General features: G+C 43.4%; 1 protein-coding gene across 1 annotated transcript; it reads left to right on the top strand.

Moving 5' to 3' along the window:
• The first annotated feature begins 8,227 nt into the window (after positions 1 to 8,227).
• On the top strand, positions 8,228 to 11,152 carry LOC123144702 (vacuolar protein sorting-associated protein 20 homolog 2). Its single transcript, XM_044563914.1, has 6 exons — positions 8,228 to 8,468; positions 9,262 to 9,414; positions 9,572 to 9,724; positions 10,415 to 10,498; positions 10,633 to 10,804; positions 10,902 to 11,152. Exons 1-6 carry the CDS (start codon positions 8,367 to 8,369, stop codon positions 10,925 to 10,927), a joined length of 690 nt encoding a protein of 229 aa, XP_044419849.1. The 5' UTR covers positions 8,228 to 8,366; the 3' UTR covers positions 10,928 to 11,152.
• The last annotated feature ends 1,405 nt before the right edge of the window (positions 11,153 to 12,557 follow it).

Genomic DNA, 12,557 nt, shown 5'->3' with positions numbered 1-12,557 from the left:
TTAGCTTTATCAACTTCAATACCTCTTTCAGAAATTTTATGCCCCAAGACAATACCTTCATTAACCATAAAGTGGCACTTCTCCCAATTCAAGACAAGGTTAGTTTCTTCACATCTCTGCAAAACTCGATCAAGGTTGCTCAAGCAATCATCAAAAGAGGATCCATAAACGGAGAAATCATCCATGAAAACCTCACAAATCTTTTCACAAAAGTCAGAGAATATAGCCATCATGCATCTTTGAAAGGTAGCAGGTGCATTACATAAACCAAAAGGCATACGTCTATAAGCGAAAGTACTGAAAGGGCAAGTAAAAGTGGTCTTAGCTTGATCATCAGCTAACACAGGTATTTGAGAGAAACCAGAATAACCATCTAGAAAGCAAAAATGTGTATGTTTGGATAATCTTTCTAGCATTTGATCAATAAAAGGTAAGGGGTAATGATCTTTTTTAGTAGCCTTATTTAATTTGCGGAAATCAATTACCATCCTATAACCTGTAATAATTCTTTGCGGAATCAATTCATCTTTATCATTAGGAACGACAGTAATACCTCCCTTCTTAGGGACACAATGGACAGGACTTACCCACTGACTATCAGCAGCAGGATAAATTATACCTGCCTCAAGGAGCTTTAATATTTCCTTCCTTACCACTTCTTTCATCTTAGGATTCAACCGTCGTTGGTGATCAATAACTGGTTCGGCATCTTTCTCCAAATTTATTTTATGTTGACATAGAGTGGGACTAATGCCCTTAAGATCATCAAGAGTATATCCAATAGCAGCACGGTGCTTCTTTGGAGTTTTCAATAATTTTTCTTCCTCCTTCTCTGAAAGGTTAGCACTAATAATAACAAGATATATATTCTTTTCATCGAGATAATCATATTTAAGAGTATCAGGTAATGGTTTAAGCTCAAACACGGGATCACCCTTGGGTGGAGGAGGATCCCCTAAGATTTCAACAGGCAAGTTGTGTTTCATAATAGGTACCTGTTTAAAGAACACTTCGTCTATTTCCCTTCTTTCATTCATAAACATATCATTTTCATGGTCTAGCAAATATTGTTGTAAAGGATCACTAGGGGGCACGGCAATAAAAGCAAGACCAATAATTTCATCTTTACTAGGCAATTCCTCTTCACGGTGTTGTCTACGAAATTTAGAAAAGTTAAACTCATGAGACATATCAACTAAACCAATAGTAACAACATCCTTTTCGCAGTCTATCTTAGCATTAACTATGTTTAAGAAGGGTCTACCAAATATAATGGGACAAAAGCTATCTTGTGGGGAACCAAGAACAAGAAAATCAGCAGGATATTTAGTTTTCTCACACAAGACTTCAACATCTCTAACAATCCCAATTGGTGAAATAGTATCTCTATTGGCAAGTTTAATTGTAACATCAATTTCCTCTAACTCAGCGGGTGCAATATCATGCATAATTTCTTTGTATAAATCAATAGGTATTGCACTAGCACTAGCACCCATATCACACAAGCCATGATAACAATGATCTCCTATTTTAACAGAAATAACAGGCATGTCGACCACAGGTCTATGCTTATCTTTAGCACATGGTTTAGCAATTCTCGCAGTCTCATCACAGAAATAAATAACATGCCCATCAATATTATCAGCCAAGAGATCCTTAACCATAGCAATATTAGGTTCAACTTTAACTTGCTCAGGAGGTGTATAGGTTCTAGTATTACTTTTACGAACCACAGTTGAAGCTTTAGCATGATCCTTTATCCTAACAGGAAAAGGTGGTTTCTCAACATAAGCAGTAGGAACAATAGGATCATTATAAGTGATAGTCTTTTCTTCAACTTTAATAGGTGCAACTACTTTTACTTCTATGGGAGGATGATATTTAAACCACTTCTCCTTAGGGAGATCAACATGAGCAGCAAAAGATTCACAAAAAGAAGCTACTATCTCAGAGTCAAGTCCATATTTAGTGCTAAATTTACGGAAAACATCGGTATCCATAAAAGATTTAACACAATCAAACTTAGGTGTTATACCTGACTCCTTACCTTCGTCGAGGTCCCAATCTTCAGAGTTGCGTTTAATTCTTTCCAATAAATCCCATTTGAATTCAATAGTCTTCATCATAAAAGAACCAGTACAAGAAGTATCGAGCATGGTGCGATTGTTGTCAGAAAGCCGAGCATAAATTTTTGAATAATCATTTCTCTTGAGAGCTCATGATTGGGGCATGAATATAACATTGACTTAAGCCTCCCCCAAGCTTGAGCGATGCTTTCTCCTTCGCGAGGCCAAAAATTATATATATAATTACGATCACGATGAACAAGATGCATAGGATAAAACTTCTGATGAAATTCCAATTTCAATCGCTTGTAGTTCCATGATCCCATATCATCACATAGCCTATACCATGTCAATGCATCTCCCTTCAAAGATAAAGGGAAGACCTTCTTCTTGATAACATCATCGGCATACCTGCAAGCTTAAATAATCCACAAACTTCATCCACATAGATTAGGTGCTCATCAGGATGTAATGTTCCATCTCCTGCAAAAGGATTAGCTAGCAGTTTTTCTATCATACCCGAAGGAATTTCAAAGTAGACATTTTCATTTTCAGTAGGTTCAGTAGGTTGAGGAGCAACTCTTTGCTCTACTGGTCGGGGTGAAGATACCCCGAACAAGCCCCTCAGAGGATTACTTTCCATAGTAACAAGTGACAGTAAATTTCAGCACACTATATAAATTTTTCCTTACCAAATTCCACCTACCAAAGGCGCTTCACTCCCCGGCAACGGCGCCAGAAAAGAGTCTTGATGACCCACAAGTATAGGGGATCTATCGTAGTCCTTTCGATAAGTAAGAGTGTCGAACCCAACGAGGAGCAGAAGGAAATGATAAGCGGTTTTCAGCAAGGTATTCTCTGCAAGCACTGAAATTATAGGTAACAGATAGTTTTGTGATAAGATAATTTGTAACGAGCAACAAGTAACAAAAGTAAATAAAGTGCAGCAAGGTGGCCCAATCCTTTTTGTAGCAAAGGACAAGCCTGGACAAACTCTTATATAGAGAAAAGCGCTCCCGAGGACACATGGGAATTATCGTCAAGCTAGTTTTCATCACGTTCATATGATTCGCGTTCGGTACTTTGATAATTTGATATGTGGGTGGACCGGTGCTTGGGTGCTGTCCTTACTTGGACAAGCATCCCACTTATGATTAACTCCTATTGCAAGCATCCGCAACTACAAAAGAAGTATTAAGGTAAACCTAACCATAGCATGAAACATATGGATCCAAATCAGCCCCTTACGAAGCAACGCATAAACTAGGGTTTAAGCTTCTGTCACTCTAGCAACCCATCATCTACTTATTACTTCCCAATGCCTTCCTCTAGGCCCAAATAATGGTGAAGTGTCATGTAGTCGACGTTCACATAACACCACTAGAGGAGAGACAACATACATCTCATCAAAATATCGAACGAATACCAAATTCACATGACTACTAATAGCAAGACTTCTCCCATGTCCTCAGGAACAAACGTAACTACTCACAAAGCATATTCATGTTCATAATCAGAGGAGTATTAATATGCATATAGGATCTGAACATATGATCTTCCACCAAATAAACCAACTAAGCATCAACTACAAGGAGTAATCAACACTACTAGCAACCTACAGGTACCAATCCCAGACTTAGAGACAAGAATTGGATACAAGAGATGAACTAGGGTTTGAGAGGAGATGGTGTTGGTGAAGATGTTGATGGAGATTGGCCCTCTCCTGATGAGAGGAGCGTTGGTGATGACGATGGCGATGATTTTCCCCTCCCGGAGGGAAGTGTCCCCGGCAAAACAGCTCCGCCGGAGCCCTAGATTAGTTCCGCCAAGGTTCCGCCTCGTGGCGGCGGAGTCTCGTCCCGAAAGCTTGCTTATGATTTTTCTTCGGACGAAAGACTTCATATAGCAGAAGATGGGCACCGGAGGGCCACCAGGGGGCCCACGAGGCAGGGGGGCGCACCCAGGGGGTAGGGCGCGCCCCCCACCCTCGTGGCCAGGGTGTGGGCCCCCTCTGATATTTTCTTCGCTCAGTTTTTATTATTATTTCCAAAAACAACTTCCGTGGAGTTTCAGGACTTTTGGAGTTGTGCAGAATAGGTCTCTAATATTTGCTCCTTTCCAGCCCAGAATTCCAGTTGCTGGCATTCTCCCTCCTTATGTAAACCTTGTAAAATAAGAGAGAATAGGCATAAGTATTGTGACATAATGTGTAATAACAGCCCATAATGCAATAAATATCGATATAAAAGCATGATGCAAAATGGACGTATCAATAAGGATGTGGAGAGAGGTGCGGCTATCTTTTGTAAAATTATCATAGTTTGCTTTCTATCCGTCAGATATAGATCAGACGGTCTATATTACAAGATGGCAGGCACACCATCATCGCCAACTCGGTTTTTTATAAGGGTACAAATGATAAGTTTGCTAACTACTAAAGTAAAGTGGAATTTGTCCATGTTATACAAGTAAATTAAGGTGATTTTTTATCATACGGGTAAGGGGGGATGAAGGGTGGTAGGAACAAATGCTCCGCCTAGAGCATGTGTGTGTGAGATGGAGTCTCTGTGTGTGTGGGGGGGGGGAGAGAGAGAAAGAGATGGAGTCTTAGTGTGTGTGTGTGTGCGTGTGTGTGTGATGGAGTCTTACTGTGTGTGTGTGTGTTTGTGTGTGTGTGTGTGTGTCGCGGGGTCTTCGGTGGCGGATGTAATTTAAGTGTGCATGGCTTCATCATAGAGAGGTGATGTGTATGGAAGAGGCCACCAACGATGGGGTGCGAGAGAGAAAATGCCCGTAGAGAGGGAAGAGAAGGTGTGTGCGCGTGAGAGTAGTCGACATCGAGAGAACGTGTTTGTTCGAGAGACACCAAGGAAGACTACTATATATCGATGGTGCATGTAGGCGGGAATTAAATGAAGGGATGGTCTTATTGGTTTCGGGGATATAGCAGAAGAGTGAGAGGGGGGTAGCTACAAGGAGATTGTTAAGTGTGAGTGTGTGTTTTACCCATCCAGGCGGAAGTTATGTGCACACAAGAAGAGAACGATTCGATGTGGCGTTAGGGTTAAGGGTAATTAACTACGTATGGAAACATAGAGACCTTCAACGTGCATGTGTGAGAGGTATACATGTATACGTGGGATGTGTGTGTGTGCGCGCGCGCATGATCGAGATAAAAGAAAGAAGACATAAGTCATAAGCTAAGATCAACGACATGGGAGAGACGGATCGGTATGACAATATGCATGCATGCGAGAATGCAGGGAAGAAGGCCCGACAATTGAGCATGTGTTTTTGTCTTTAAGAGATAGTGGCGTGGGCTAGAGAATGATGCCCGCCACCGAATCAACCGCCCGCCTTGTTTCGGCACCCGCATTCGTGACGAGCCCTTCCCCAAAGGGTTCTCGCTCCCACAAGACACGCCCAAGTACAACGGCTCCATGAAGCCAGAAGATTGGCTGGTCGACTACTCCACAGCCGTCAACATAGCAAACGACAACAAGTGCGTTGTCGTGAAGTACGTTCCGCTCATGCTACAGGGCACGGCCCGGACATGGCTGAACAGCCTGAAGCCCCGCAGCATTAACAGCTGGGTAGATTTCACTGAAGTCTTCATCCGCAAATTCACCAGCACCTACAAGCAGCCGCCCAAGCCCCGCCAGCTCTTGCTGTGCGTTGAAGGCCCGTATGAGTCCACCCGCGACTACTTGACACGGTGGGCCGAACTGCGCAACTCTTGCGAAGTGGTGCATGAGGTCCAAGCAATCGAGTACTTCACCGCCGGGTGCCGAGAGGGCACCCTCCTCAAGCACTGACTCCTCTGCGACGAGCCTACTACACTCGACGAGCTGCTGATCATAGCAGACAAGTACGCCACTGCCGACTCCTCCATGAAGTCGGAGCCCCGAGTGGACGCTTCCGGGAAGGTACTTCCTCCGGCTCCCCAGACACCGGCTGGTGACGACAATCGGCGCCAACAGCCGAACGACAACAAGCGCAAGGCCCTGCAGCCAGCTTCCACCAGCCGGCAGGTGGCAACAGTTGAAGACCAACAACCTGAAGGACAACCCGGCCCCAAGCGTCAGAAGGGCGGCAAGCCAGCTTGGTTGCCTGCTTTCTCCTTTGAGCAGACCCTCGATGCTCCCTGCAAGTTCCACAGCGGCGCGAAGCCGTCCAACCATACAACCCAGAAATGCCACTGGCTCGTCCGCATTGCCAAGGGTGAAGGATTGCCTCCTCTGCCTGCTGGCCTCCCGGCTCCGCCTCCCCAGCAGCTGACAGCCCGCCCAGCAGTCGGCGCGATCCAAGATGACTTCCCTAAAGAACATGGTGCTTACGTCGTCTTCACCAGTGTGGCCAACGACAGACACAGCCGACGTCAACAGCACTGCAAAGTGAACGCCATTGCCTCAACGGCCCCAGAGTTCATGCACTGGTCTAAGAAGCTTATCAGCTAGAGCCGTGCAGACCACCCGGAAGTGATGCCTTCTCCGGGTTCCTATGCGTTGGTGTTGGATGCCACCCTTGCAACGGAGAGGCGAGCTGCTCGCTTCTCCCGAATTCTGATACATGGCGGTAGCAGCATCAACATCCTTTACCGCGATACCATGGATAAGTTGAGAATCAAAGAGAAGCAACTCCAGCCCAGACGGGGCGTGGCTACAGTACAGACTGCCACCTCCGAATCCAGGGCGGAGCATGGCCACAGTGCAGCATACTGGGCGGACATCCCTCACCCGGCGCGGCACTGTTGCCACACAGCCCATGACATCACCCATGGCAGAGGAGGCCATGCTCCCACTACGAGCTGTCGGTATGGCTCACAAGCGGCAGGCCCTATCTGTCTGTGAGACGCCAGAAGACGGCATGCCCTGACCAATCGACATAGGGGATGCTGACTCCCAGCAGGCGGCCCTGCCCCTCCCTCGGAGTCTATGCGCCATTAATCAGAAGAGACGGGGAGTGGCTACAGTGAACGCCCACCAGGCGGCGGCACTGTAGCCATGCTCTCCCCGACAAAGCTTGCATCATCAGTGGCGCGGCCACAGTACTTAGCAGCCGACAGGACCCGCAAGCGGCGGGCACGGCCTGTCGGTGAAGTATGAGACAGCCAACGGGACCCACCAGGTGGCGGGCCCCAGCGGCCGACGGAGAAGCCGGCGTCCATAAACACTGACGGTCGAGTCCTACACCCGGCCGGATTACCATTGTACCCCTAGGAGGTAGGACTATATAAACCCCCCAAGGCACCCATGCAAAGGGTTCAGCCTCTTAGAAACCACACACACACATAGAGAGAGTGAAGCTAGGGCTAGCCTTGTTCTTCTTCCTCCTTTAGAGAAACAGCTCAAGGAGCAAGCTTGTAGCCATCATTGTTGGTTTAGTGATCATGCAGAGATCCCGCAGAACAGGACTAGGGGTGTTATCTCTTAGGAGAGCCCCGAACCTGGATAAGATGCGTCGGCGTACATGTCTACGCCTTATCCCGTTTCCAGGCACCGGCGATGTCTTACTCTCCCCACCATGATAAGCCATCCTTTGGCATATGTCGCACGACACCCCCGACAACTTCCTTTAGATTACTACACTTTATAGTGACCTAAACGCGGACGCGGATTTGGTGAACATGGGTGCGCGCGCACCCTTTATGAATAGTAAATTCAAAAAAATGCTTGAAAAAATCAAAAAAATCTGAACTTATTTTTGTAATATACATAGTCAACCGGTATACTCGCATATGAAGTTTCACGAAGAAATCACATCCGTGGTAATCTGGGCAAAAATGACAAAATCGAAGCTAATCAAAGCTATATTAAAAAACACTGTTTAATGAACAGTATGATCGCATTTGTATTTTCTTCACTAAAGATAACATGGGTGTCAATACATCATGAAACTTCACACGTGAGTAGAATGATCGACTAAGTTTCATACCGCGAAATTTCAATTTTTTTTATTTTATCTAGTATTTTTTTATGAATTTACTATTCACGTGGGTGCGCGCGCACCATGTTCATCTTTGTATTTTCGCCTAAACGCTCTTATATTTCTTTACGGAGGGAGTACTAATTTTTTTAGAAAAACGGGTCGAGCCGTTGGTACATGGTAATGGGTCTTTCCTACAGAAAAAAAAAGTGGTAACGGGTTATGAACCCGATCCTAATTCTCCTGGACCCTACCCATGAACTGTGATGCCGTGACCGCGTCTCCTCCCGCAGTCCACCTTCCCCTCTCCCTCTTCCTTCCTCTCCCGCCGCCGGCGAAACCTTGATCGCGAGGGGTATACGCGGGGAGAGAAAGATGGGGAACGTGTTCGTGAAGAAGCCTAAGATCACGGAGGTCGACAAGGCCATCCTCGCCCTCAAGACGCAGCGCCGCAAGCTCGCGCAGTTCCAGCAGCAGGTCCCCTGCTCCCGCCCTGCCCGATCCGATCATCTGTTTCCCACCCCCGTCCTACTATACCATCTAATCGTTGTAGTTTGTAATCGTGATCATTGAGATTCGATTCTGGTAGTTTATCGATCTCCAATTTTGCCCCCCTGGGCTAGGTAATACCAGGTTTGGTGCCAATACCGCTCATTACGTGAGTGTGGGCGCAGTTGGGATTAGGTTTTTGCATAACGTTGTGTCTATAACTGAATGGGTACGAGCTTTTTCCACCTTGTTAGTTTTTGTCAGGAGGGCCCAGTTCTGGTGTGGTTTGTTGTTTGCCATTTTGGGTTGACAGTAGTGATCCAGATTTAGAATGTCTGGCAGTGTCATCAGGACAGGAGTATAGGTTTTGGATCGGATTATAATGTATTAAGGTGAACGTCAGTGACAACTGCACATTCATGTTATCAAATGAGATATTACTTTCCAGAGCATACTGCAAAAACCAGACTGGCTTCTAGTGCATGCTTTGGTGCGCTGCCGTTATCTCGGTCTATCAGCGCTAGCGGTATGGGAGTCGTTTGCTAGTGCAAACCAGCAAACTATCTGATTTCTGTACTAGCATGTTGTGCGAATAAATTATTTCGCCATCAGCTTTCAATACCTTTAGGTGGGTATAACTTGTCGTGTTATGATAAACTGTTCAAATATTCTAACTGAACTAATGATCGTGTCTTGCGTTAAATCACTGGAATGATGTTTCTACTTACAATTAAGATGGTACTGATTCTGTTTATGTATGGTTTACTTTTCTTTCTTACAGCTTGAGAAGGTGATCGAAGCAGAAAAGGAAGCTGCACGCCAGTTGGTTCAACAAAAGAAGAGAGACAGAGCTTTGATTGCACTGAAGAAGAAGAAATCCCAGGAAGAGCTCCTGAAACAAGTTGATACATGGCAAATGAATGTCGAACAGCAGGTTAGTAGTTTATTGGATAGATTCTGGCTCCTAATGAATTGCATGTTCATGACTGAAGGTCTGTTATTCTGCTTTACATAATTGAATCTGACCAGCATTAAGTCTCTTTAGTTTTGATCTATAGCTTGACAGTCTGTTTTCTGTTCTCTTGTTGAAGCTGGCAGATATTGAACTAGCAAGCAAGCAAAAAGCTGTATTGGAAAGCCTAAAGACTGGAAATGCTGCCCTTAAGTCTATACAGAATGAGATTAACATCGACGATGTCCAAAAGTTAATGGATGACACAGCTGAGGCCAAGGCTTATCAGGATGTAAGTTCAATAAACTTATCCAGTCCACTGGTTACTACATTTATAATGCTTTTATCCACGTGAGGTTCTTCCATCTTATTTGAAGTCATTGTATATGTTTTTCTTACAACATCCTTAGTTGACGCATTATACGTAAAGTGGCACCTCGGATCTCTGTAAAAGCTCTTTTCATCTACTTCTGTGGAACTAATTAGACAATGTACATCATGTGGACTATGTGATAGTTGCCTGAAAATCAGTACTGACTTCGTTCTTACACCATTTAAATATATATAATTAGCTCTGTAGTCTGCAACTTAAACATGAACAGTTCTACAAAGTATTATGCTTCTGAAATTGTGACTTATACAAGTAGCTAATACAAAAATCAATTTGTCATCTGTTATATTGTACTCCCTCCGTCCCATAATGTAAAACGTTTTTTGACACTACACTAGTGTCAAAAAACGTCTTACATTATGGGACGGAGGGAGTATTATTGATGTCTTTGTACTTGTTAATCAATGCCCGTAAATTTGGTTTCATCTGATTTTGATGAGCTCCCTGCTATTTCTATTGCCAGAGTTATTTATATTTGAATCCAGTTTTCATCACTTCCTTCTCGTGATCTTACCATTTGTTGCGGTATATGCCCCCAAAGACAATGCCTGTAACCTTTTTACTTTGCTTATCAACTGATATTGATTGCAGGAAATAAATGCCGCTCTGGGTGAACAACTATCTGCTGAGGATGAGGAGGCTGTCATGGCTGAATTCGACAACTTGGAAGCTGAGGTTTTTCCCCAAAAGCTTCAAGAGTTTTCAACCTTTTGATTTATGAAAAATACCAACATTATAAACTTTGAGTTCTGAGCTTAAATGAAGATTTGTTTCTCTGCTAATTTTTTATTGTCATCTGTTCTTTTCAGCTTGCACTTGATTCTCTGCCTGATGCTCCCATTACTGATGTACAACCTGAAAAGAAAACTAAGGCACCGGCTTACACTGAAGCTCCAGCTGAAGACATTGATGATGTTATTGAGCTTCCTGATGTACCTACTAAAGCGCCTGAGAGGCCTGAAGCTCCAGAAAAAACAAAAGGTTTTGATCTCATGTTTCTTCATTTTTGGAGTTTGGCCTGTTTCATTTGCATCTAATAATTTTTATGGTGTATTGATGATGTGTTTTGAATTGACAGTCTTGGAAGAGCCACTACCTGCATAGTTGGTGGAGCTGAGCTGAACAGGGCACTCCAAGTCCTGCGGTTTGCAGGAGCTGTAAAATATCTGCCATTTGATTGTACTGCTTAATTTTGTCATTTCATAAGTTTCATTGTGTACAGAATCTGAAATGTTGGTCTCAGTTATCGATTGATGCAGTGACGACCTGTGCCTGTTGTACATTTAGTAGTCTAAGCATCGATTATGGTATCAGATGTCTGTTTCTTGATTGTCGTTTGTAGATTGATAGATCCAGCTACAATTAAATTGTGTTAACTGGCATTCTGTTTCATTGGTTGGATCTTTACGACGACTTGGCTACTTTGCACTCAGGTATGTAAACAGTTCCATTTCATGTTCATCATTTCTGATTTGCTACCTGCTCTTCCAGATTTCTGCCGCTAAACATAGCAAGTTTGGTGCAGACATTTATGTAGTTGCTGGGTTGAGTATGTTGCCGCTGCTGGCCAAGTCTCTGTTGTAGCTGCTGCTGCTGGTGATCTTGCTGTTAAAATGGTCTGTTGAGATTGATGCTGAAAAACGGTTGCATTCCTATTTTAACCATTTTAACAACATGTCAATAACAAGTACTGTGTTCCTCGAAATGGCAAATTGGAAGAAAAGAATGATGTTATGCCAGAGTTATATAAGGAATGCTCAAGTACCTTGTTATGAACAACTGATTATTTTTAGAATGGATGTGGCACTGACAGGTTTTCAGCATGCTATTTTAACCATTTTAACAGCATGTCAATACAAGTTATAGAAAACAACATTGACAATTACATTTTATGACAGATCGATCTACGAATTTCAACTTCTTATGATCAAAACAACCTTTTTGTAGATTAGCTGTTAAACGATTAAACTTCTATGAAGCTGCACACGGTTTTGAAATTCTATGGATGTCTAGGTCGATGCGTGCACAATGGACTGGATCCCATTTATCTGGTCAATCAAATAATCTTATACTCCAATTATCTTGAGACCCAAATTTAAGTTGGATTGTGTCTCCTAACAATATTTGTTCTTGTCATCTAGTATTATCTTCTACTCCCTCCGTCTCATAATGTAGGACGTTTTTTTGATAGTGTTAAAAAACGTCTTACATTGGGGCGGAGGGAGTATGTTATTACTTTGAACATGCTGTAGATAACTAGTGAGGATTGTTTGTATGGATGAGTATTCTTCATTATCTATTGAGTCTAAATACTTTTTTCATACTCCCTCCGTCCCAAAATTCTTGTCTTTGATTTGTCTAGATACGGATATATCTAACATTAGAACTTAACTAGGTATATCCGTATTTAGACAAATTTAAGACAAGAATTTTGGGACGGAGGGAGTAGTTTTTCTTAACTCATAGTACCTTGCTGAAACACCTAGTGACTTGAATTCATCTTCTTTTTTTGCGGGTTCAAAGCTTGTATTACTCAATCACCAGATCATTACAATCCTCTGCAACTAAGTCCAAAACCTGGCCTGGACCAGAGTTAATCCAAGTCATAGTTCTACCCTGCACTCTACCAAAAGTAGCTAGACTATCGTTGGCCTTATTCTGCGACCGCGAGATAAGAGTAATAGAATTTTGACGAAGACTAAGAAGGTATCTAATCTCGTTCACTAACGATGCA

The sequence above is a fragment of the Triticum aestivum genome, chromosome 6D (assembly GCF_018294505.1).
Source record: "Triticum aestivum cultivar Chinese Spring chromosome 6D, IWGSC CS RefSeq v2.1, whole genome shotgun sequence".
NCBI lineage: Eukaryota > Viridiplantae > Streptophyta > Magnoliopsida > Poales > Poaceae > Triticum > Triticum aestivum.
This window is presented reverse-complemented; position numbering and strand designations above follow the sequence as displayed.

Bases quoted from the DNA above. Each gene is read 5' to 3' on its own strand.
- LOC123144702 (XM_044563914.1), top strand. From the start codon at position 8,367: ATGGGGAACGTGTTCGTGAAGAAGCCTAAGATCACGGAGGTCGACAAG. The intron at 8,469-9,261 runs GTCCCCTGCTCC...TCTTTCTTACAG, and splicing joins TCGCGCAGTTCCAGCAGCAG to CTTGAGAAGGTGATCGAAGC. The intron at 9,415-9,571 runs GTTAGTAGTTTA...CTCTTGTTGAAG, and splicing joins AAATGAATGTCGAACAGCAG to CTGGCAGATATTGAACTAGC.